Source organism: Antedon bifida, chromosome 5 (assembly GCF_963402885.1).
Source record: "Antedon bifida chromosome 5, ecAntBifi1.1, whole genome shotgun sequence".
Taxonomy (NCBI): Eukaryota; Metazoa; Echinodermata; class Crinoidea; order Comatulida; family Antedonidae; genus Antedon; species Antedon bifida.
The window spans coordinates 32,091,359-32,118,362 of NC_136230.1; the positions used below are offsets into that span (position 1 = coordinate 32,091,359).

The 27,004-nt window shown below is 34.5% G+C and overlaps 2 protein-coding genes across 3 annotated transcripts in view; both read right to left on the minus strand.

Annotated features, from left to right (window-relative positions):
- LOC144843708 (neurobeachin-like) overlaps positions 1–27,004 on the minus strand; it is a 101,657-nt gene that overhangs the window by 69,109 nt on the left and 5,544 nt on the right. The window contains exons 2-29 of one of the 2 annotated variants that reach the window (XM_078700602.1): positions 25,031–25,135; positions 24,576–24,702; positions 23,745–23,845; positions 21,520–21,615; positions 13,314–13,435; positions 12,702–12,828; positions 12,235–12,354; positions 11,719–11,865; positions 11,155–11,352; positions 10,683–10,813; positions 10,435–10,543; positions 9,897–10,049; positions 9,622–9,790; positions 9,210–9,352; positions 8,708–8,805; positions 8,466–8,558; positions 8,114–8,222; positions 7,859–7,940; positions 7,368–7,491; positions 6,934–7,126; positions 6,371–6,712; positions 5,947–6,149; positions 5,325–5,478; positions 4,853–5,033; positions 4,482–4,630; positions 2,040–2,072; positions 1,871–1,939; positions 202–309 (exon numbers count right to left, since the gene is read on the minus strand). In XM_078700602.1, coding sequence (XP_078556728.1) covers positions 202–309; positions 1,871–1,939; positions 2,040–2,072; positions 4,482–4,630; positions 4,853–5,033; positions 5,325–5,478; positions 5,947–6,149; positions 6,371–6,712; positions 6,934–7,126; positions 7,368–7,491; positions 7,859–7,940; positions 8,114–8,222; positions 8,466–8,558; positions 8,708–8,805; positions 9,210–9,352; positions 9,622–9,790; positions 9,897–10,049; positions 10,435–10,543; positions 10,683–10,813; positions 11,155–11,352; positions 11,719–11,865; positions 12,235–12,354; positions 12,702–12,828; positions 13,314–13,435; positions 21,520–21,615; positions 23,745–23,845; positions 24,576–24,702; positions 25,031–25,135 — 3,786 coding nt within the window. Of the gene's footprint in view, positions 1–201; positions 310–1,870; positions 1,940–2,039; positions 2,073–4,481; positions 4,631–4,852; positions 5,034–5,324; positions 5,479–5,946; positions 6,150–6,364; positions 6,713–6,933; positions 7,127–7,367; positions 7,492–7,858; positions 7,941–8,113; positions 8,223–8,465; positions 8,559–8,707; positions 8,806–9,209; positions 9,353–9,621; positions 9,791–9,896; positions 10,050–10,434; positions 10,544–10,682; positions 10,814–11,154; positions 11,353–11,718; positions 11,866–12,234; positions 12,355–12,701; positions 12,829–13,313; positions 13,436–21,519; positions 21,616–23,744; positions 23,846–24,575; positions 24,703–25,030; positions 25,136–27,004 lie in introns of both variants that reach the window. The other variant, XM_078700601.1, reaches the window with a different exon arrangement.
- The window catches only part of LOC144843730 (AN1-type zinc finger protein 2A-like), a 78,130-nt gene that overhangs the window by 40,982 nt on the left and 10,144 nt on the right, over positions 1–27,004 (minus strand). The window lies entirely within an intron of this gene.

Consider the following 27,004-nt stretch of genomic DNA (forward strand, 5'->3'; position numbering starts at 1 on the left):
AAGTTAAAAAAAGATTACGAAAATGAAATACTTTTAATCAATATATTGTATATTTATAAAGACTCATCATCATGTATGATGGTTGTGAATGTTTTGTTTGTTTTACCATATTTCTGTCAAGGAAAACATTTTTCCATGTACATATTTTTATATATGGAACAAATTTGATTTGATTTTTATATTCAAACTGATTGTACTTACAACATCTCTGTAGACAACTGCCCTCAACCTGTGAATGTCCATATCTTGTAATAATCGTTCAATTTCACGTACAGGTGACATTGGGCCGGTAAGATTATCCACTATGTTCTGTGCAAAATTTAACAATTATAAAATTGTAAACAAATCAACAAAACCATGAATTTAACAACAAATTGATGATGTCAAATTATTTCAATTTACAGCCAATATATCAATACTACAGGTTCTTGCACATAACAAAATATTTTTGGTTCAATTGATAAAAAAAAGCAATCAAATATTTTGGTTTTCTAGAGGCTCCAGGAGAGGTCTGAGTAAATCATAGTAACTGAAATACAAATTTACTGAATGAAACAGAATATGAATGGAACAAAAGGTTAATCATGAAAGAAAACATACTGGAAAGAACAACATTGTGATACAGTGTTAGTACATGAACTCAATATCTTAATGATACATTACATTATACACACATTACTAAATCTCTATCTACACTATCAAACTTTATGTGACAACAAAATGTGATATATATGCCTATATATGGACATGATGTCATATCACTACCATATTACGGCATATCACCACTATATTTGGGCACATCACACTTTTTTTGTCAAACTAGTTTGATAGTGTAGACAGAGCTTTATGAAAATTTTCTTGGATGAATAAACTAGTTTGTATAAAAACTTCTCAACAGTTAGATTTACCTACCCCTTCAGGTGTTCACCTCTTTGAACTAAAAATTTAACATGAACTTATACCAACAGTGGGTCAAGAACATGCAGGGACTCCTTTATTTTGCACAAGTTTGGCTTACTGCAAGGAGGGTCTATATCAGTCATGGTAAATTTACATGCTACAAATAATGAATATTGCATATTTGCATAGATTAAACTTTTGATTCTTTACCGACTATAAAATAATACTACAATATATAAACCGTGGATTGTTGCACCAAATGAATAAAACCCACAAATCAGTACATCCAATGTATAGTGCCTTATATAATCAATAGATCATTAATATAGTAAACCATTGTGTAACAATATCAACTTTGAGCCTACAGGTGATAACTGGTATAAAACTCTGTTAAAGAGAAGTGATAACAAACTTTGAGAAAGCTAAACAAATGGTGACTTTTATATAAAAGGATAGTCAGGAATGAATTTATGTACAGTATACACAATAGAAATAAAACATAACAAATAGAAAAGTAACTCATTAATAAATATAAATCAACATTATTTTAATTGGTTTTGGAAATAATCTAGGATAACCAAACCTAAAATCAATAGAAACATGGTTGAAGAAAACACAAGAGAGAGTAGCTATTGTGCGGTGTAGTCATGTTAGTTGTGTTATTTTAACATAATTTCCTCTAAAAAAAATTCTTATCTAAAAAATAGTTTTTGAATTTCCAAATAAACTGTGATGTTAGTATTCAAGTTAGATAAAGAAATTAGGAATTGTTTGAAATGAATGACGGTTAAATTAATTTTTTCCAAGAAAAAGCTTTAGCACAGATTTAGAAATGATGTCATGTATTCACAAAATGTGATTGGTGAACTTGGGTACCATGTGACAGCCTGTAATTGTGCAGTGCTACTAATCCAAATATTTGGAAACACATGTCCGGAAGTACAACATGCATTGTAGAAATATGACTTACAGGGCTAGCTCTCGCGTCAATTGAAGACGCTTTGATATTCAAATGATGGAAACGTGTAGTTCTGTGATGCTATAGGGAAAAAGAAATGATTAGCTTAACGTGATTACACATATTAACAACATTTTTTATGATCAGAAGTGCAAGAAAAAGTGAAAAAAATATGATATACCTTTACAGTTGAAGTTTTCTTCATGCCGAATAACTACACAGGAAAACAACGGATGAGAGAAGCGAAAACAAAGAAAAAAAAATCCAGAACAAATAAACAAAAGCCAAAAACATCACCAGAATTAGAAAATACAAATGTGATTGTTCATAGCTTGGGTTAAAGAGTACCTTAACATTAAATTATTAAGCTGTTCACTTAACTTGAAATATTTTTTTTTACAAATTTTTTAATTTTTTAAAATTTCAGATTTGCTTTTCCTGACTTTTGTGAATTAAACGTATCATATTAATAGAATACACAGTATTTAGGAAAATCTATTGTATTTTGGATATTCAATTAAGGATAATCTATTTTATATATTCAATTGATCAAACTGACGTAGTTAAGCAACTCTTCAAACCCATTTGAAAGAACATAATTTGTTCCACATCTCAATAAGCATACATACAATAGCAGGACATGACACAAATATTTAAAGTTCAAATTTTTTTTTAATAAATTTTCAGAACATATAAGCCTTTTGAAAGATTCACTTATACATTCAATGGTGTTAATAAAACTCTATATTAAAAATAACATCTAGATAAAAACAAACAGTGGAAATCACAGCATTCTTTACTGTTTATAGCTCTATGCTTCTCTATTCAAAGTTGTTTTGAGAAATAATTCAATTGTCAAAAATAAACAAAAACAAATTCCTCATGCCTACACACATTAGTAGAGCAGGCATTTCTAAATGTGCAATCACCCAGTTGTATACATGCACATTCCCTAGCATGTGGTCATGTGACTATATCTATTGTATAAAATGGTGTATGTTCACATTGTCTCATTATTATACTTATAGTGTAAATATGTAAACAAAATTTCAACAATAATTTAAAAACTCCAGCAGATGAGCAAAACTGATGCTTTGTTTGGTATTTTGATTCAAAAACATTTTAGGAGTACAATTCCTTTAATAATGTTGTTCCACTAAACATTTTAGAAGTCTTGTAATATTTCAACATGAAAAATACAATAGGTTTTTTTTCTCATAATAATCAGACAGTGTGAACAGAAGTGTAATTAATGTGATCTTAGTGTGTGTTTATACTGTTAGTTTACCGATGGTAGATGTTTGTAGTGAATCAAAACGTCTTCCAAATTTTCCTTGTTCTTGTTGTACAAAATAAATGACATTTCATTATAATTGTTAATAATGGTAAATATAAATATCTAGACCCACAGTGTAATTCATAATAGTCCTATTCTTTTATTAATGATATGGAAACCCAATAAATCATACTGTTATTTTTGTTAAATTTATCTCTTTCATTTATTTACTTAATTAATTAGTTTCTTTTTAATTATATAAGTCCCTGGTATGCAATGTTTAAATACCTATTCTATTAGATTGTGGTTAACCAATTATTGTACAATTTGAAGCATTATAATGTTTAAAATTAGTAGGAAGAACACTCTATAGCCAAAGCATCTTTTATGAAAAGGATGAAATAAAAACATTACACACATAAGCGATGGAATAGTAAGAACTAATCCTAAACATAAATTACATTAGCGATGATTAATAACACTAAATTCTTAACATGAATGCAACATCATTAATTTAAACTAAAATAAATAAACTTATAACAGCAGAACATCACATTCATCACATGCAAATTATTTTCCTATTAAAAAGTATTCAACATGAACAGAATGATCTAAACATTGATTTACATTAATTGTAATATGAAAATCATAAGATGGCAAACAATGAGATAAAACGGCAGAAACCTGATTTAAAACAGAAATTTAAAGTACATGGCAAGAAGCTGTTAGTTTTAAAATGTTAGTTCATTCAGTTAACAAAAGACTACCTGAACATGCAAACAGTCATTTACACTATTTCAACAACAAATCGCAATCAGGAATTAGGAAACATCAGCCAATCACAAACACACAGTCTTTAGGAAACATCAGCCAATCACAATCACTAACACATATTCCTTAGGAAACATCAGCCAATCACAACCACTAACACACAGTCTTTAGGAAACATCAGCCAATCACAATCACTAACACACAGACCTTAGAAAACATCAGTCAATCACAATCACTAACACAATTAATTTCAAGAAATGTTATAAACTGCAAATGCATAAAAAGCCACAGCACACAGTACATCCAATGACTTTATCAAGCAAACAACAACTCTCTTCATCTACAGGTATCCTCTTTTATCTCAATGTGGACAGGTCCAATCATCCGTTCATTATACACCTACATATCTCCACACCCAAAGCCCTAATTCATTATATAATGGTCAACCACCAACCATGAAAGCTCCTCCTTCCCCTCTCCATCTCATCTCTCCATTCAAAATGTAACATTCCCACATGCCATCTCTCTATCAACAAGCTATCAATGTGCAAGCTGTACGCAACAAGTCTAACTTACCTTAGGTGATGGATGTGTGGCATTAATAACACTTTGCAATCGTTGTCCAGGACTTTCCTCTAGTTGTCCACTGCGTATACTTGCTCCAGCTGATGCTGGGCTTTGTCTAAACCTACACTCTAGAACATTCCTGATTGCACAATAGCAGGCTGTAGATAAATACAAAATAAATCATTATGCATACATCTTTAGTGTCATGGTGTATAGCATGGTATAAACGTAGATCTTGAGTACACCAGCAGTGAAGTCAACCAATACTAAGTATCCGTCAATGACGGCCATGTGTCTTCAGAAGAAGGCGGCTACAAGAATTGTTATGTTCACCAGATTCAGTATTAAACATTGGAAAAACAACCAACAAACAAACTTACACAGCCTTAAGCATTGCCTTAAGATACCACCTTTATTCATGTTTTTCTCAGTTTCTAGCTCCCCAAAGTTTTGGCTGCTGGCAAACACCAGTACATCAACAAGGTTAATGATTCTGTTCAAGAACGTGATACCAACATCTAAAGGAAGGTCTTGTGTCGGCTCGATCACATCAGTCTCATTCTATAAATGTCAAATTAAGATCAAACTTTCTATAACAAAGTATTTAGACTGTTAGGGTTGAATAAACGACAAGGGGTGAAATTAACATACTCTTTCTAAAAGATTCTTTTAAGTGCACACAAGCCAAATTTGTATACTGGATCTTTATTTTTAAGTTATTATCCTACACTAGAAAACTTATTTTACAACCAGAACAAGACCAAAGAGAGCCTTGAACATATGCCAATGTTATAGCTGTAGTTTACAGTTCTCTGTATGAAATGGAAAAAATGTACACAAACTAAAACTTACAGATCTGGATGTGGCTGTTGAAAGAAGGGGTAGGATTCCACCACAGGCATATATCAGATTGTCAGAGATCTGTGAGATGAGTTGAGTAACATTCTGGACAAAGATTATATTCTCAGCAGAGTTGACTAAATCTATGACTGTCTTACTATTGTGGCTGTAAAAGAGATTAAAAATGTGTTAAAAAATAATAAATCCTACCTTCAAGCACTCTGAACTAAATACATAGTTTGCAGAATTAATCTCAACAAGAAATCAGCATCTTAAAAATATTCTACCAATGTATTCTCATAGTTGATACATTGTTGCATGGCCAAGGGGAGATCCAGCGGGTTGGGCCTGGACCCAATTTTGACAGCTAAAATGAACTACTGGTTGTTGTTGAAAAGACTATTAATATTATGTCAACACTCTCCCATCAGATAGCATAAAAAAGCTGGAACTTTTATGCATCTCAGGTAGATACATTTTACACAACCATTATGAATGGAATAAAAAAAACAAACTTTTGTGCATATCTTAGGCCAGATGAAAAGTAACATTGTATGGATACAGACAAAGGTATACTTTGTTACACAACCATTATGATTTGAGGCTTAGCACTTCATATATGATAAGATCTTACCTTCTCCAAACTTGTATATCCGTTTCAATAGCAAACAACAGGTCAGACATCATTCTTTGATGCATAAGAGACCATTTAAACTCTGGTATTCTATAAGGTGCTCTATGTGGTCCTGGACTAAAGTACTGGCCTGGTTGAGCTGAGTTAACTTGACCTTGTTGTGTGACCTCACCAACGTGATTTACCTGCTCAGATGTCTCTTGCTATCAAGATTTAAAGAAAAAAAAGATATATAAAAAAGATATATAGGTAAAAGTCTTAGGAAAAATATATACAAGTTTATCTAAAGATAACAGTAGTAACAATCTAAATATAAATCCATTCATGAAATCATATCGGTGAAAATATCATTTCCATTTGTTATGATTTCTATAAATAGTACAATATACCAAAGTACAATTGAATTTAAATTTATTACTTTTACTGTTGTTTCTGCTTGTTCTGTATTTTCACTTTCTGCTTCATCCTTTCCTTCAGCTGCTTTACCATCTTCTCCACCCTGAATTGCATCTCCCCCAGAATTCACCTCATTTCCTGTAATATCAGCTCCAGCATCACTACCAGCATACTCTTCTGAGACGTTGATGTCAGTGCCATCTCCACCTGTCATAGCTGATAGGAGACTGTAGGGTTCAGGTGGACGGAGGTTAGAAGTGTCATCCATGACTGCAGAGACTGACAGAGCACCACCTGGGCTGTTCTCTCCTTGTCTCTGGTATCGTTCAAATGCCTTTATCAACTCAATTTTATGGTTCTCATACGATACCTGAAACACAATTTAATTGATTAGAACATGCATTTTATTATTACAGTCACCTCTCCAAATACCAAACTCTGGGCTGGCCTAAAATGTCTGGTTTTCTGGAAAGTCTGGTATTAGGAACGTGTTTCTAATGAATTTGGGACCTGATAGAGTTTCCGGTTTTCAGAGAGTCAGTAGGAGGGTGTTTTTAAGAATTTCTCAAAATAAAATTGAAAATAACCAACCTTAGAATGAATGATTGAAAGAGTATCGACCCAGACACGCCAACCACCCCATTCATACTTGAGGGCGTGGTGTAGCAGCATACGTAGGAGTGAGTAGACCATCTCACTTATTTTCTTTTCTTCGTCCGTCTTTGGGTAGATGTATGATAGACTTATCATCCAATCTTGCCAAACAGAGCATTGTAAGAGTGTTCTGCAGAAAAAGAAAATTAAAGCAAAAAATAACATAAATGGAAAGTTTTGTGTCCTAGAATTAAGTTTATCACATAGGGCCCATTCATTCTTATTTAACCATTTAAGCTGGTTCCTACCCACCAAAATTAGTGCCCATAAATCAATTTACCTGGGTAAATATTAAAGACTGAATGGGCTGGTAGATAAGGTTAAGGTTGAGATAAAAGCACTTTAATTAAAAGAATATATATATAAAATACCTTCGGTTTTCTCTACTATGGTTGAATAGCAAGATCATGTCAGACAGAAAGAGTCTCTTGACATGTTGTACAGATGGACTTGGAGTTGATTGACGCAGTAATCTAGCAATGATTTGGAACATACCTGAAAATATATAAAATATTCATGTAAATACTAGCCAACAAGTGAGTGAAAAACTTAGTAAACATTAAAATGTGGAAACAAGTTATCTGGTTTCAGTGAAGTAATGGGTATTAACTGCATTTTTGTATTCAATTATTTCTAATATTTTGTTTTGTGAGGGGTCTGATTGAGACAAGTGTTTTAACTTCTAAACCAGATCCTAACCAAAAAGGAAAAAAAATATGCTATGTTAAAATGTACTATTATACTTTTTTTTTTTCTTGGTTAATAAATATTACGAAACAAAACAAATATTGGTTAACATTGTGAACTATTGTTCATTAGTACACTGTAGTGTGTATAGAATGCCATAATGTCTAGTCCTCACCTGGGTTCATTATTCTGTAAGTTTTATCTGGTTCTGTATGCCTGGATGTTTGTACTTGTATGGACACTCTCTCAGTCAAAAGCTAAAACAAAAACATTTTCCAGAAATGAATTATGAGACAATCATTAGACATGAAGATGAATTATGTTACCCAGTTAATCTTTGTTAAGTTTAAATCAGTAGCCATTTTAACATTTAACCCTGTTACCCACACTTAGCGTTTAAGTACCCACTTTATTAGATACTGTTACTCACCTCAAACAGACCATTATACATTGTAAGTGTTAACTCTGAAGTACTCAGCATTAGCCTTTCCCCAATGAGTGAGTACAGGTTATGGCCATGAAGAAGATCCAATTTATGTCTGATGAGAACAAAAGCAATGACAATTAAGTACTGTATCTAGAAATGTATTAAATAAAATTTCTACAATGGTAAAACATTTATTTTATTTTTTTATTTCAAATTTATTTATAGAGCGTAAACCTTCCAGCTGGACAAATTAATGCCAGTTGATATTCAGGGGCCCTCTATCTATAAGGTATGCAGATTGATGTATGTAGAAAAAAGACCATTTGTGATGATGGTCCATGGCTTAAGTACTTACTTAAGAAGAGTTCTACTGAGGAATAGTGCTAGTACTTTAAGAGACATTGCTCTAATCTGCTCATCCTCAGAAGCCATCAACTTGAACACAACTCTGTTAAACAAAGCAAATTACATTCATAGAAGCATTTCAACAATTTTTCATTTTTTTCCCCTCCCACCGTATCTGTATTTTCATTTTTAGCCGTGTATTGCAATGAATGTAATAATATATTCAAAGTTAATAACTGGGTGTGTCCTCACTTGATTCCATTTTTCTTGTCAAATGCTGATGCCATACTTGTGTTATTCTCCACCATGAGTGACAACAAGAGCTGCAGGATGTCTCGGATATTCTCATCCTAGAAAAATTGCAATTTAAGTAAACAATAGTTTTTCTACCACAACGGTAAGATCAAGTGTGGTAAAATAGATCATTAAATGCTGTCACACCACCTATTCTACATAGGGTTCATTCAGACTTTGTTATTTACCTGAGTAAGTTGGTTTCATGGGTCTATATTGCTAACTTTGTGACAAAAGCTCTGTCTACAATATCAAACTTTATGTGACAAAAAATGAGATGATGTTATATCACTACCATATTTGGGAATATCGCTACCATATTTTTGGGCACACACACATTTTTTTGTCAAACTAGTTTGATAGTGTAGACAGACCTTTAGTCACAAACTCAGTGGCAAATAAATAGATTGCACTCCATTTGAAGTGATGGTGTCTCGAGAAAAAAGAAAAGTAAACTCACTTCATGTACTGTACTGAGAAAGTTCAAAACACTCTGCAGCTCATCATCATTGGCCGACTTCTCCCTCAGAATCAGCTGCTTGGCAATCTGTACCAATAGTCCACGGATCGTCTTCATGTCTTCCAAATTTGGTCGTGTACCATCTAAATATGCAAATTAAAAGTTATCTTATCATCATGAAAATGGCTGTGGTTAAGCGAATTAATTTGTAAAGTGTGTATGCTTGAGTGGCCATATTATCTATATTCATACCACAAATATGTGTTGACTTCTGTGAAATATTTAAGGGAAACATCTCACTTATTGTTGAATACAAAATACAATGCATGTTTCTGCCATAAATAATACAATGATTTTTACTACAAAATGTACATTACTTATTCAAAGTACCAGGAAAACAAAGTATACTTACCAACTGCTTTAGGAGTAATACCACTACGTGCCTCTGGGTTGATAACCCAGTAATAGTACTTAAGCGTGTGCATTAGCTGAAGAACGGTAGAAACACGGCGGATACTGGTGTATATCACAGTTTGGTTCACAAACTCAGTTGCTAGGAATGTGTACAGTGATATCTGAACCTAAAGAAAAAAGAATTGTGTAAAAATTAACAAGATGAAAGTATAAAATATAAGTATGAACTTTGTAACTTGGACAATGATTAAACTTACTGGAAAACAAGCTTACCTTAGCAGGGGTAAAAATCCACAGGTTTGGGTTGAACAGTATGTGATCCACTATGTTTCGGAGCAGCGCATTGCCAGTGGGCAAGGTGTTGAAATACTTTGCAAGGTCAATAAATAATTCCAAAACATCATTTGTGAAATGTGCATTCGAGGCCTGTAAGAAAATAAATCAGTTTAACATTGAATAAAGAAAACATTACAGTGAATTTTACATGTACCTAAACATCCAGCTATTAAATACACTATTTAAGTATAATAAAAAGCATTTACAGGGGGTCCCCAAAGTTTTAGAAGTTACAATTCTGAATTTAAAAAAAATCAGAAACAGGCTGTTTTATTCATGAATACTATACAGAGATCCAGATGAACCTTTGTACTAAAGACAGTTTTATGTAACATACATTTCAGCATATCGCTGGGTGGTTTAGACACTTGCATCTTTCTTTAAAATTGCTGACATATTTTTGGATTCTCATCAAATATGCTACAAACAATGGGCTCATTGATAATCAGCTGTTAATAATATATAAAAAGACTACCTTTTGCAACAAGTGACCCAAAACAACAAAACCTCTGCCCTGTAACATCTGTTGCTGGGTGCATAGAGAACCTTTCAATAAGTCACTTAGTAGATTCAACAATGTCATACTGTAAAAGTACAATTTTTATTTAATTAATACATACACAATTAGCAAACTTAAAACATCTGCAACTCAATATTGATTTAATAATATAAAAGAAAAATGTAAAACTGTAGAAAAATTATAATGAAACTAAAGAAACATACCAAGCGCTTTCATCAATGGTGCCATCCATAGTTTCAAAGTCTAATTGTGTAAATAGTGAAAACAACACTTGGATACCACCAATTGAGTGTAGAGTACTGTGTATAGAGTGAGTTACAATCGCACGCACATCCTAAAAATAAAAAGATTACAAACAAAAATAAATTCACATTTTTGGTTCATCAATGACACAACAATAAGGTAATAATCAATTTCCACTTAGTTGTATACAATTTGTATTTTTTTTTTTTCAATTATCAAATATCTTCATCAAAATGTTTTGAATGCTGCCCTCTTTGAACAACCAATAAGACAATTAACTATCACCATGGAAACCAAACTATATAAATTGAATAACATATTAGGTCTACCTTGTTCCTTTTCATATATTTATGTATTTTTTTTTTTTAACTTCAAATAGTGAGTTATTGTGAAGCTCTTACGTATTTCTAAAAAAAAAAAAAAGTGGTTTACCTGAACCATTAGTGCATGAGGAGAATGAACAAAAAATGATGGGTTTCCCTTAGGAGAGGAATCAAGGCATAACTGGCTCTCAGTGGCTGCTGGGTTGTACATAAACACAATGGCATTGCTAAGTTTACCATCATACAACACTTTCTTATGAGTTTCTGACAGACTAACATCACTCTCTGATGGGAACTTGAAGTGATTCTGCAAGAAAATGTTTTAGTGTATACAAGAAAGGTTGTCCGGTACAAATTGTATGGTATTGGTGATAGAGTTAGTAGTGCGTGATGGTACTTGTAATGGTTATACTGGCTGACCTCTTCAGTACAAGACTGTTCTCCTGGGAGACCAGCCCAGGATCATGATCAGCAAACTGGGAAACAATCTTTTTAAATAGTGTACCAAGTTCTTTATTAATATTATACACACAGGACCAAAACCTTTATGTCCCTTCTGAAGGTTGTAATTGTAGACACTACAATTGTAATTGTAAACACTGTAACTCATTTTTCTTTTTATTAAATGCTCTGTAGATGAAACTGACAGACAAAAGAATAAGAAACTGCTTACTTTATAATTGGGATTCATTAGATATATAGCTTCTATCTGTTGTGGAGTTAGAGCTTCACTAAACAGGTAAACACAAGCTAACTGGCCACAGAATGTCCTCTCTTTGTCTGCAGATGGTGCTGCTCCAAGAAAGCATTTGTCAAATGGCTGTTGAAACAAAAAATAGAATAAAACATTAATCAATTTGTTTACTCTATATATTTTTATTTAATATAATTTTTTAATTGGTAAGGGTGTACTGACTTAGGAAGTAAGGATGTACTAACTTATAGAAAGTTGACTAAAAGACCAGAGTGATTTTCACTAGACTTTGTAGGCTGGACTAGTGAAATATAGAGAATATGAAAATACTAATATGACATTACAATTCTATAACAATTTTACAGTAACAAATAGCTTCCATGATTTTGGAGGCTAACATCAGAAGGGTCATATACAGATATTTAATACAATAATGTTATTGTCTACTTCAATAAACTTGTAAAATTTGACTTTTGAGTCTTAAAAGTGACTCACCTCATTAACATTGACATGCCATGGCATCTCACCAGATGACACCAACTTTCCGTTGACAAAACATTTGATTTCATTATTCTTCCACCGATGGTAGATGTGTACAACAGAAACCATATACCACTTAAATGAAAAAAAAAGAGCCTTGTTAATAAGTTACTCAGTAATTGCATTTACTTTAGGCTGTGATGTGAAGGTATTATCTTTTAAATATAGATATACAAATATTTTATTATTTTTAAAAATCTTTTACAAAACCCAAAGTACTCCCGGGTTTACTGTAGCTTCAAGCCTTCTCAGTACAATTCCAATCAATTTGAAACCATGTGTATGGATGTTTTTAATATAAAATAAATGGTGTATAGGGGAAAAATGTACAAACTGTCTCTTATAGTAAATGTACCAAAGGATGGTCGTATCAGAAAATCAGCTATTATTATTGCTAAGTACATATGAGTTTGAACATGTACCTTTCTTGGTTGAAAGTCAAATTTAATGCAATGCTGGAATCCCTTTCCTTTCACTTTGACCGATGTAATGACCAAACATGACCCCATGAAATGACCTGAATAGCCAACACCTTTACCTGTACGGAAACTGAAACAAAAAATTGGTAAAAACCGAAACTTAATTTCTTCCTACTTAAATATATTTAAGCCTTTATTTCTATATTTAAACTCTCTTCAATTTTACATTCATTTTTATAGACTGTTTATTAGTGGTATTCATAACATTTACAACTACATTTATCAGTTAAGAGTAAAATAATTACTCATTTGAGACTTTGTAAATGGAAAATTAAGCTGTTAATGATTTATTTATTACTAGTTGTGAGTTTTATGACGGCTTATAAAAATTCACATATTGCTTAAACTTAATTTAATATGGCATATTATACCAGAAGAGGTATTGCTTAGACTTAATTTAAGATGGCATATTATACCAGAAGAGGTATTGCTTAAACTTAATTTTATATGGCATATTATACCAGAAGAGGTATTGCTTAGACTTAATTTAAAATGGCATATTATATCAGAAGAGGTATTGCTTAAGTAGACTTAATTTAAGATGGCATATTATACCAGAAGAGGTATGGTTTGTCCCGGTCCACATTTATGTTGGTAACAGGATCCAATCGGAACCAGGTAGTGAAAGTAAATCCATTCTGGTGCGGCCATTTTGACATGGGTGGTAGAGCAATTGCCTGAAAATAAATTTAACAAATATAATTAACTGGGATAATTATTGCTGAAATAATTAAAAAACTAATTTTGTCCTTCAATTAAAAAAGGCCAGCTATTAAGAACGTATTTCTTTATTACCAAGAAATTAAAATGAATAAACAAACTAATTTTTCTAAAAAAAAATGTAATTTCTTCTTCCTTTTCATATAAAATCAATAATCTTAATTTCAAAATCAATGTACATTATCATTGATTTTGAATTTTTCGCTCATTATAATATTTGAATTTAGTTTGCATGAAGGCAGAAAAACTGAAATATGTTTAATACTAACTTAAACTCTCATCGTTATATAAATGCACTGTTTGAAACAGTCGTTGAGTAGCTGAAATCCAGTTTTTTTTTTTATTTGACAGTATGCTGGATATGAAGGGATTTTATGTCAGTATTCGAAAAACACAAATTTGATTAAGAAATAAAAATTCTGAATGATGGAGATGAGTAATCTTCCTGGGATGACATAAATAGAGATGTAACAATAATATGCCATCAAGTAAAGCTAAAGATCATAAATACAGATATACATGCATAAATCTAATCCTAAGTATCAGACTTAGAAAATAAAGCTGAGGAAATGTTGGGGAATCCCCCAAGCTTTTCTGGAATATTCATCAATTTGAACCTTAGTATTTGAACAAAATATCAAATAATAACATTATGTGCACATTAATTCAGTTTAGAATTAATGAATCAACAATTTCCTCAAATTAGCAACCAAGTAGTGGACTATTGATGCACTCTACATCAAGAAGTACATCATAATGACATGCTAATCCATGTAATTGCAAATGGCCGCTAATGATAATCGTATTATCAGTACAAATTTGTCTAATAATCCTCATTATTGAATAATACTCTAATCTTGTAGATTCATTCTAGAAGACAAGTCTTATCTGATTGTTAGTACATTGCAATTATTATTTTTAACATAAATGTATTTACTAAATAGTAAGTTTCTCTAGGGGTATTTGAAATGATAGATGCGTTTTTACATACAGGCATTTCTAAAATTAAACTCAATTTTATAGATATTTTGAGCAGTGCTTAGAGGTTATTGTACATTGATATTGATTGGATGTTACAGCCCATACCTTCATTCACGTAATGAGGGCTAGACATTGAACCTTGAGAGGTCAATTTCTAGAGGCAAAGTTGACATTTTGAATTATTCCAGCAATAGTAACTTATTTCTGTTTAAATGATGTTTAAAATCGACAGAATAATAATAATACTACATTACAGTATAGTTTATTATATAACTGAGAATACAATACATTTATAAACGGAGTAAAATGCAATGCAATGTTTAATAAAACATTAATAATTAATTGGTAGAATATATAACAATAGATAATAAGTATAATGTATATAATGCAAGGTGGGGGATAGAGGACGTGTAAGCAACATTTGGAAGTGGAAGTATATATTGCAAGGTGGGGAATAGAGGAAGTGTAAGCAACATTTGGAAGTGGAAGTATATAATGCAAGGTGGGGGATAGAGGAAGTGTAAGCAACATTTGGAAGTGGAAGTATATAATGCAAGGTGGGGGATAGAGGAAGTGTAAGCAACATTTGGAAGTGGAAGTATATAATGCAAGGTGGGGGATAGAGGGCGTGTCAGCAACATTTGGAAGTGGAAGTATATAATGCAAGGTGGGGGATAGAGGACGTGTAAGCAACATTTGGAAGTGGAAGTATATAATGCAAGGTGGGGGATAGAGGACGTGTCAGCAACATTTGGAAGTGGAAGTATATAATGCAAGGTGGGGGATAGAGGACGTGTAAGCAACATTTGGAAGTGGAAGTATATAATGCAAGGTGGGGGATAGAGGACGTGTCAGCAACATTTGGAAGTGGAAGTATATAATGCAAGGTGGGGGATAGAGGAAGTGTAAGCAACATTTGGAAGTGGAAGTATATAATGCAAGGTGGGGGATAGAGGACGTGTCAGCAACATTTGGAAGTGGAAGTATATAATGCAAGGTGGGGGATAGAGAAAGTGTAAGCAACATTTGGAAGTGGAAGTATATAATGCAAGGTGGGGGATAGAGGAAGTGTAAGCAACATTTGGAAGTGGAAGTATATAATGCAAGGTGGGGGATAGAGGAAGTGTAAGCAACATTTGGAAGTGGAAGTATATAATGCAAGGTGGGGGATAGAGGACGTGTAAGCAACATTCGGAAGTGGAAGTATATAATGCAAGGTGGGGGATAGAGGAAGTGTAAGCAACATTTGGAAGTGGAAGTATATAATGCAAGGTGGGGGATAGAGGACGTGTAAGCAACATTTGGAAGTGGAAGTATATAATGCAAGGTGGGGGATAGAGGACGTGTCAGCAACATTTGGAAGTGGGAGTATATAATGCAAGGTGGGGGATAGAGGACGTGTAAGCAACATTTGGAAGTGGAAGTATATAATGCAAGGTGGGGGATAGAGAAAGTGTAAGCAACATTTGGAAGTGGAAGTATATAATGCAAGGTGGGGGATAGAGGACGTGTCAGCAACATTTGGAAGTGGAAGTATACAATGCAAGGTGGGGGATAGAGGACGTGTCAGCAACATTTGGAAGTGGAAGTATACAATGCAAGGTGGGGGATAGAGGACGTGTCAGCAACATTTGGAAGTGGAAGTATACAATGCAAGGTGGGGGATAGAGGACGTGTCAGCAACATTTGGAAGTGGAAGTATATAATGCAAGGTGGGGGATAGAGGACGTGTCAGCAACATTTGGAAGTGGAAGTATACAATGCAAGGTGGGGGATAGAGGACGTGTAAGCAACATTTGGAAGTGGAAGTATATAATGCAAGGTGGGGGATAGAGGACGTGTCAGCAACATTTGGAAGTGGAAGTATATAATGCAAGGTGGTGGATAGAGGATGTGTCAGCAACATTTGGAAGTGGAAGTATATAATGCAAGGTGGGGGATAGAGGACGTGTAAGCAACATTTGGAAGTGGAAGTATACAATGCAAGGTGGGGGATAGAGGACGTGTCAGCAACATTTGGAAGTGGAAGTATACAATGCAAGGTGGGGGATAGAGGACGTGTCAGCAACATTTGGAAGTGGAAGTATATAATGCAAGGTGGGGGATAGAGGAAGTGTAAGCAACATTTGGAAGTGGAAGTATATAATGCAAGGTGGGGGATAGAGGAAGTGTAAGCAACATTTGGAAGTGGAAGTATATAATGCAAGGTGGGGGATAGAGGACGTGTAAGCAACATTTGAAAGTGGAAGTATACAATGCAAGGTGGGGGATAGAGGACGTGTCAGCAACATTTGGAAGTGGAAGTATATAATGCAAGGTGGGGGATAGAGGAAGTGTAAGCAACATTTGGAAGTGGAAGTATATAATGCAAGGTGGGGGATAGAGGAAGTGTAAGCAACATTTGGAAGTGGAAGTATATAATGCAAGGTGGGGGATAGAGGACGTGTAAGCAACATTTGGAAGTGGAAGTATATAATACAAGGTGGGGGATAGGACGTGTAAGCAACATTTGGAAGTGGAAGTATATAATGCAAGGTGGGGGATAGAGGAAGTGTAAGCAACATTTGGAAGTGGAAGTATATAATGCAAGGTGGGGGATAGAGGACGTGTAAGCAACATTTGGAAGTATAATGCAAGGTGGGGGATAGAGGACGTGTCAGCAACATTTGGAAGTGGAAGTATATAATGCAAGGTGGGGAATAGAGGAAGTGTAAGCAACATTTGGAAGTGGAAGTATATAATGCAAGGTGGGGAATAGAGGAAGTGTAAGCAACATTTGGAAGTGGAAGTATATAATGCAAGGTGGGGGATAGAGAAAGTGTAAGCAACATTTGGAAGTGGAAGTATATAATGCAAGGTGGGGAATAGAGGAAGTGTAAGCAACATTTGGAAGTGGAAGTATATAATGCAAGGTGGGGGATAGAGGACGTGTAAGCAACATTTGGAAGTGGAAGTATATAATGCAAGGTGGGGGATAGAGGAAGTGTAAGCAACATTTGGAAGTGGAAGTATATAATGCAAGGTGGGGGATAGAGGACGTGTTAGCAACATTTGGAAGTGGGAGTATATAATGCAAGGTGGGGGATAGAGGACGTGTAAGCAACATTTGGAAGTGGAAGTATATAATGCAAGGTGGGGGATAGAGGATGGGTCAGCAACATTTGGAAGTGGAAGTATACAATGCAAGGTGGGGGATAGGACGTGTCAGCAACATTTGGAAGTGGAAGTATATAATGCAAGGTGGGGGATAGGACGTGTCAGCAACATTTGGAAGTGGAAGTATATAATGCAAGGTGGGGGATAGGACGTGTCAGCAACATTTGGAAGTGGAAGTATATAATGCAAGGTGGGGGATAGAGGAAGTGTAAGCAACATTTGGAAGTGGAAGTATATAATGCAAGGTGGGGGATAGAGGAAGTGTAAGCAACATTTGGAAGTGGAAGTATATAATGCAAGGGGGGGGGGGGGGATAGAGGAAGTGTAAGCAACATTTGGAAGTGGAAGTATATAATACAAGGTGGGGGATAGAGAAAGTGTAAGCAACATTTGGAAGTGGAAGTATATAATGCAAGGTGGGGGATAGAGGAAGTGTAAGCAACATTTGGAAGTGGAAGTATATAATGCAAGGTGGGGGATAGAGGAAGTGTAAGCAACATTTGGAAGTGGAAGTATATAATGCAAGGTAGGGGATAGAGGACGTGTAAGCAACATTTGGAAGTGGAAGTATACAATGCAAGGTGGGGGATAGAGAAAGTGTAAGCAACATTTGGAAGTGGAAGTATATAATGCAAGGTAGGGGATAGAGGACGTGTAAGCAACATTTGGAAGTGGAAGTATATAATACAAGGTGGGGGATAGAGAAAGTGTAAGCAACATTTGGAAGTGGAAGTATATAATGCAAGGTGGGGGATAGAGGACGTGTAAGCAACATTTGGAAGTGGAAGTATATAATACAAGGTGGGGGATAGAGGACGTGTAAGCAACATTTGGAAGTGGAAGTATATAATGCAAGGTGGGGAATAGAGGACGTGTAAGCAACATTTGGAAGTGGAAGTATATAATGCAAGGTGGGGGATAGAGAAAGTGTAAGCAACATTTGGAAGTGGAAGTATATAATGCAAGGTGGGGGATAGAGGAAGTGTAAGCAACATTTGGAAGTGGAAGTATATAATGCAAGGTGGGGGATAGAGGACGTGTAAGCAACATTTGGAAGTGGAAGTATATAATGCAAGGTGGGGGATAGAGAAAGTGTAAGCAACATTTGGAAGTGGAAGTATATATTGCAAGGTGGGGGATAGAGGAAGTGTAAGCAACATTTGGAAGTGGAAGTATATAATGCAAGGTGGGGGATAGAGGACGTGTAAGCAACATTTGGAAGTGGAAGTATATAATGCAAGGTGGGGGATAGAGGAAGTGTAAGCAACATTTGGAAGTGGAAGTATATAATGCAAGGTGGGGAATAGAGAAAGTGTAAGCAACATTTGGAAGTATAATGCAAGGTGGGGGATAGAGGACGTGTAAGCAACATTTGGAAGTGGAAGTATATAATGCAAGGTGGGGGATAGAGGAAGTGTAAGCAACATTTGGAAGTGGAAGTATATAATGCAAGGTGGGGGATAGAGGACGTGTAAGCAACATTTGGAAGTGGAAGTATATAATGCAAGGTGGGGGATAGAGGAAGTGTAAGCAACATTTGGAAGTGGAAGTATATAATGCAAGGTGGGGGATAGAGGAAGTGTAAGCAACATTTGGAAGTGGAAGTATATAATGCAAGGTGGGGGATAGAGGACGTGTAAGCAACATTTGGAAGTGGAAGTATATAATGCAAGGTGGGGGATAGAGGACGTGTAAGCAACATTTGGAAGTGGAAGTATATAATGCAAGGTGGGGGATAGAGGACGTGTAAGCAACATTTGGAAGTGGAAGTATATAATGCAAGGTGGGGGATAGAGGACGTGTAAGCAACATTTGGAAGTGGAAGTATATAATGCAAGGTGGGGGATAGAGGACGTGTAAGCAACATTTGGAAGTGGAAGTATATAATGCAAGGTGGGGGATAGAGGACGTGTCAGCAACATTTGGAAGTGGAAGTATATAATGCAAGGTGGGGGATAGAGGACGTGTAAGCAACATTTGGAAGTGGAAGTATATAATGCAAGGTGGGGGATAGAGGACGTGTAAGCAACATTTGGAAGTGGAAGTATATAATGCAAGGTGGGGGATAGAGGACGTGTCAGCAACATTTGGAAGTGGAAGTATATAATGCAAGGTGGGGGATAGAGGACGTGTCAGCAACATTTGGAAGTGGAAGTATACAATGCAAGGTGGGGGATAGAGGAAGTGTAAGCAACATTTGGAAGTGGAAGTATATAATACAAGGTGGGGGATAGAGGACGTGTAAGCAACATTTGGAAGTGGAAGTATATAATACAAGGTGGGGGATAGAGGACGTGTCAGCAACATTTGGAAGTGGAAGTATATAATGCAAGGTGGGGGATAGAGGAAGTGTAAGCAACATTTGGAAGTATAATGCAAGGTGGGGGATAGAGGACGTGTCAGCAACATTTGGAAGTGGAAGTATATAATGCAAGGTGGGGGATAGAGGGCGTGTCAGCAACATTTGGAAGTGGAAGTATATAATGCAAGGTGGGGGATAGAGGACGTGTAAGCAACATTTGGAAGTATAATGCAAGGTGGGGGATAGAGGACGTGTCAGCAACATTTGGAAGTGGAAGTATATAATGCAAGGTGGGGGATAGAGGGCGTGTCAGCAACATTTGGAAGTGGAAGTATATAATGCAAGGTGGGGGATAGAGGACGTGTTAGCAACATTTGGAAGTGGGAGTATATAATGCAAGGTGGGGGATAGAGAAAGTGTAAGCAACATTTGGAAGTGGAAGTATATAATGCAAGGTGGGGGATAGAGGAAGTGTAAGCAACATTTGGAAGTGGAAGTATATAATGCAAGGTGGGGGATAGAGGACGTGTCAGCAACATTTGGAAGTGGAAGTATATAATGCAAGGTAGGGGATAGAGGACGTGTCAGCAACATTTGGAAGTGGAAGTATATAATGCAAGGTGGGGGATAGAGGACGTGTAAGCAACATTTGGAAGTGGAAGTATATAATGCAAGGTGGGGGATAGAGGACGTGTAAGCAACATTTGGAAGTGGAAGTATATAATGCAAGGTGGGGGATAGAGGACGTGTTAGCAACATTTGGAAGTGGAAGTATATAATGCAAGGTGGGGGATAGAGGACGTGTTAGCAACATTTGGAAGTGGAAGTATATAATGCAAGGTGGGGGATAGAGGACGTGTTAGCAACATTTGGAAGTGGAAGTATATAATGCAAGGTGGGGGATAGAGGACGTGTTAGCAACATTTGGAAGTGGAAGTATATAATGCAAGGTGGGGGATAGAGGAAGTGTAAGCAACATTTGGAAGTGGAAGTATATAATGCAAGGTGGGGGATAGAGGACGTGTCAGCAACATTTGGAAGTGGAAGTATATAATGCAAGGTGGGGGATAGAGGGCGTGTCAGCAACATTTGGAAGTGGAAGTATATAATGCAAGGTGGGGGATAGAGGACGTGTCAGCAACATTTGGAAGTGGAAGTATATAATGCAAGGTAGGGATATGCTACAGGTATAATATAACTGATAATATATTATTTACTACTGTACAGGTATAAAATTAATTTGCTCAGCAGGTGGGTTGTGATACATTAGTATTTAGATACTCATTATATTATATATTTAAATACCATTATCATAAATTAATTTTTATAAAATGATATTATATAACCTAATCTATTGTATTTAATGGAATTATATTGCTATATGTATAGAATCCGGCACTACATCACAGCATATTATTAAGGAAGACATTAAGTCAGATCAATAAAATCACTTTCTCACAACGCATTGAATGTACTGTTGTTAATAATTTAATAGTTTGTATCTTACTACATACACTACAGTACTCAAATAGTAAAATGTACTTTTGAAATGAAATTGCACAGAATTTTTTTCGTTTTCAATTTATGATTAAATTCACTTACTGATCCAACAGTACCAGGGAAATTGAAGAAAACATCAGGTCCATGTCTGCAAGGCATTTGGCGCAGAACTTGTAACAACTTGATTGAATATTTGGGCTAAAAAACATAGAAATATAGTGCACATTAAAAGCAATATTTTAGTCTTTTTACAAATCAACAAAGCTTTTATAATAAGACATTAGTGATAATAAAAAAAGTTATTTTGAATTCTGTATTTCATTTTCAACTGAATGCCAATTAAATAGAAAACCTTTTAATCAAATATACTCATTGAACATTTTAATTCATAAAAATTGGATAAAAATATGCTGCTTATAAATTGATATTACAAAATTTATCAAAAGCATATTTTAAGGGAAACATGGAACCACATTAAAGCCTTGTCTACACTATCAAAGTTTATGTTAAAAAATGTAATGTGGATGTGCCCATATATGGTATTGATATGCCCAAATATGGTAGTGATATGACATCATGTTCATATGGGCATATCACATTTTTTTGTCACATATGACAGTGTACAGTAGACAGAGCTTAAGACTTCGTAAAATCATAGATCAAGAAAATAAAAAGTGCTTGTTCATTCATACAATGTTTTATTACAGTAATTTTGACACTGAATAAATATGTGAATAGACTGTTTGCCTAAAGACATCATTGAGATTATCTTAAGAGTGAAGTTTTAATTCCTAACAGACACATATCCAATCAAAATGTACATAGAAACATATAAACAGTGGCAAGATATGTGTGCTCATTATAACAAATTACTCATTAGAGATACAGAGTAGGTATATACGTGACATCATGCTTGTAACAAGACACCTCGCACAATCTAAATATCAAATGCATCATGGGATTGTTATGGATCATCTCGCTAACATGCTCATCACATTATGGATTAATCCTGCAACATTATGTAAATGAAATCATCCTGAATGTTTCGGCAAGTGATTGGTCTATTCCTCATCCTACCAACCTTAAGTGCTAAGAATCTATCTCAATATGCTCATATTTTGATCATCAATTTATCAAAGTTTTAATCCAACCAATGGCACAATCATTGAGTTTGTATCCACAAGCACAGAAAATTTTAAGTATTACTGGGATTATTAGTTGTAGCATATCATATGTAGCCACATTAGCCTTCACCTTTGACATTATGACTCACATTTAAAAGGAAAAAAAAACCTGAATTGTGAATCATGTAGAGTATGTCAAGTACATTCATGTTCAATAAGGTAATGTGAAAAATGAAAACTATTATTGATGTTTTATAGTTTTTCTCAGTTTGAAATTGTTAGTTCGGAAAATTAATTTGGAATATTTTAATTAAAATCACACGGATGTTTGCTTTGAACGTTCTGCACCATGGCAATTTGGTTCTTTCTTACACATGTTTGCTTTATGTACCTTTGGTACCATGGTAATTTGGTTCTTTCTCACACATGTATGCTTTATGTACCTTTGGTACCATGGTAATTTGGTTCTTTCTCACACATGTTTGCTTTATGTACCTTTGGTACCATGGTAATTTGGTTCTTTCTCACACATGTATGCTTTATGTACCTTTGGTACCATGATAATTTGGTTCTTTCTCACACATGTTTGCTTTATGTACCTTTGGTACCATGATAATTTGGTTCTTTCTCACACATGTTTGCTTTATGTACCTTTGGTACCATGATAATTTGGTTCTTTCTCACACATGTTTGCTTTATGTACCTTTGGTACCATGATAATTTGGTTCTTTCTCACACATGTTTGCTTTATGTACCTTTGGTACCATGGTAATTTGGTTCTTTCTCACACATGTTTGCTTTATGTACCTTTGGTACCATGGTAATTTGGTTCTTTCTCACACATGTTTGCTTTATGTACCTTTGGTACCATGATAATTTGGTTCTTTCCCACACATGTATGCTTTATGTACCTTTGGTGCCATATGGTAATTTGATGTCAGCCTAGATTACGAGGCTCTTGTCTAGGCCTATACATGTTTTAAACTTACAAGATTTGCCACCATTAGTTATATATCAAAAAACACTCTGGGGTTGTTCGCCTTTTTTGGAGCAATACTTGCTTGTTCATTTTCTGAGACTTTTGTTGCTTTGGTAATTTGGTGACCTCTCACAGACTCTTAATACCCATGTGCTCATCTCATAGTTTGTGGCCAACAAAACTCTCATTGTTATTTTTAATTCAATATTACAATTCTACATTACCCATTTTCCATCGCATCCCTTGAGGCTCTTAAACAGAATCTTCAATTCTTTCACCGATATGCTATAGTTTGCAAGCACACCTATGATCTCTACAAGCAACTCTGTAAACAAGACAATAAAAGGTAAATTTGTTAATTATCTTGCTATTATTAAGTGCACTTCATTATGAGAGAGGCTTTTAGGGCAGCATACTGGTGGTAGTAATTGACAATCAGAAATAATTTACATTTTATATAATTGTGCACTAAGCATTGAAATCTGTGTCAATTATGAGTTAGTAGCCAAGCTTGCCCAAGGATGCCCAATTTGGGATGGATAGTCTTATATTCTTTTTTCAATTGAGCTTATGTTTGATTGTAATGTCATTAGTTCATTATGAGCTTGCAGGGACTCCTTGATGCAATATACAATATGTGTTGAAAGCTCCATAATAATATGAGAATGACAGCATTATATCATTACTGATAAACCAACACACAATATCCCATCATACCAGCACAATCCATAATACAGGATAATGTTATGTGGTTGGTGTATCTTGCTGATGTATCTCATTGTGTTTTTGATTGATGTATAGTGTACTGATATTATACCCTCTCTCATCAAATAAGTCAATAGGTGTAGATAGATAGAATATTTTTGTGTTGCACACACCAAGGATAACCCACTAAAGTCCTTAGACTTGTTTCAGGTGGGATACTCTGGTGATGAATTGAGAAGTACATTGGGAGACGAGCCCTACTCTTTTCAAAGAGTGTACTGCGTTCTTTAACATGCACCGCAGCTTAACAGCTTAATAACTCATCCGAAGGAGCTGTTTTAGAGTTTTACCTGCAATGATTTCCTCCGATTGTGGTAAGCGGTCTAGCAGTTTCTCAATCAAACCAACACTTGTACAGGCTTGTAAATTTAACACACTTCGGCGAACAATGCCGCAAAACATACTCCATATTTCAGCCTTCGGAATAAAAAATCATAGTCATTAGAAAAACATGTGACAATGACAATACAGTACATGGAGAAAATAAACATGGTTTCAGAACTGAAATAGGTGATATATAAATTTCACTTTAGAATGTATACAGGTAGCATGGCCACCTGTATTTAAATCTAATGTAAAAGCAACTTTCTGGACTACAGTAAAACTACTTGAGTGTACAGTAGTGACTTTTATTTGTGTTTGTACTTTTAATGTGACATTTGAGCATTTAATATTATGTAAACTGTTAAATATGAGTGATCAACAGTACGTACAGTACTGAACCTATGTAACCTACAGTACGTACCTGTTGTGTGACCTGACAATGACTCATAAGTTCCAGGAGATGGTTGACATTTTCCGGGTCGTCTATGATGAAAGCACATTCTAAATCAAATTCACGACCAACAAGCTAAAGGCAAAAAAAAAAAAAATTAATAAAAAATCAATATACAGTACTACTTGACAGTTATCAAAGTATACCTGTAGTAAACTCAAGGTAACATAAAATAAACAATGTTGCAGTAGAATCCCCATAAATTATACACTTGGATAGGGGTTCCCGTTTACACGGGAAGTACCGGTAATAGAGATGTCAGATGAAAGGGATTCTGCTGTAAGTAACTTTTTTCTTTTCAATTTCAATTTTTCTATCTTTTTTGTCGTATTTATATGGCGTTGGTTTTTTTGTAATATCACAAACAAGTGTAAAAACAAGTTGTACTACACATCAGTCTCGTGAATAAATAAAGTTTATATATATTGGTTAATAGAAATTTGTCACAAACACAAAGTTAAAAATCTTTTATTTATCTTTTTAGATTATGCAGTACTGTAGCAAGATTAAGAATTAGACAACAATACAAACAATGTGTAGAATTGAACCATGAATTATTTATTGAACATCTGTATCTATCAAATCCATGAAATAAAACCTCAAGCATACTTATGACTGTTTGTGGTTATTGAAAAACAAACACTGATTACAAATTCTTTTGTCATAATATGTCTATAATACAAACTAAATGGCTTAAGTGTATAAACTCAGTCCGCTGGCTAGCATACAGATTACTGACGGAACAAATTATAATTTCTTTCATTGATGATTTAAAAAGCCATCCCTCATACATTCTGCATTCTTTAATACAGAGTTTTGGAATATTCCCTTTTGTAGCTTGAGACTAAGCTGTCCACATTTTTCTATTATAATAACTGTAGGTGTACAGTACAGTAGATAAACAATGGTAGAATTTGTAATTTACTCTTTGGACTAAAATACTCACTATGCAATATTGTAATACAAAATGTAGCACACAATCAATGTGAATGATTAAACAACATATTTTTTATCATCTTATATTTATTTATATTGTTGTATAATTTAAATTTGTATTCATTTTTAAATCTTTGCTGTTTTGTCTTCATCTTTTATTAATATTTAACAAAAATGTGTGTATACTGTACAGTACAGTAAACACATACAGTACAGTAATAATGAAGTAGGGAGAGGTAAAATAAATCTCCCTCATAAACATTGTAAGCCCTTTCAATGATAGCTTTACAATACTCCACATACACAGAAAAAGAAAAGGTGATGTATGGGTGTTGCTGCCCACCTGAGGGCGTGGTCACGGACGATACCAATGACTTGTAGGGGAATACTAAGAATATTTTTACTTTCGATTTGATATTGAAGGGGAAAACCTATGTCGGTTTATCTAGGTAAGTTGGTCACATAATAGACAGTAAAATTAAATACTTTTTTTTATCATAATGACACTTAAAAATTTAGTTTTAGTTTAGTAAACAGTGGTAGTAAATGATGTAGTAGCATTTAATTTAATAAAGATGCAATACAACATTTACAATTCAATCTATTTTATAATACTACAGTTTAAGTAGACTATAAATTGTATAGAATTTAATATAGATACTCTTCACAATAATGATGTCATCATTAACGAGTTGACAACTAATTTCAAAGCATCAGTTGTTGCTACGGTGATAATTGATGTTGATCCTTTTTATTGTGACACACACCAAAATTAATTAACTAGATTGAATGAAGACGAACATGCTAAAAACAAGAACTTTGCAATTTACTTACTGACTGCATATCAATTTCCAGTCATATATTATATACAATAATAAAATATAGTTCATGATTCTTTATTGAAGGCTGTCATAATCTAGGGCCTAAAATATAATACAAAGTGCTCTGTAATCTTATCTTTTTCACCCCTCCCCTTTACTGAAACAACCTACAGTATGTGACTAAACT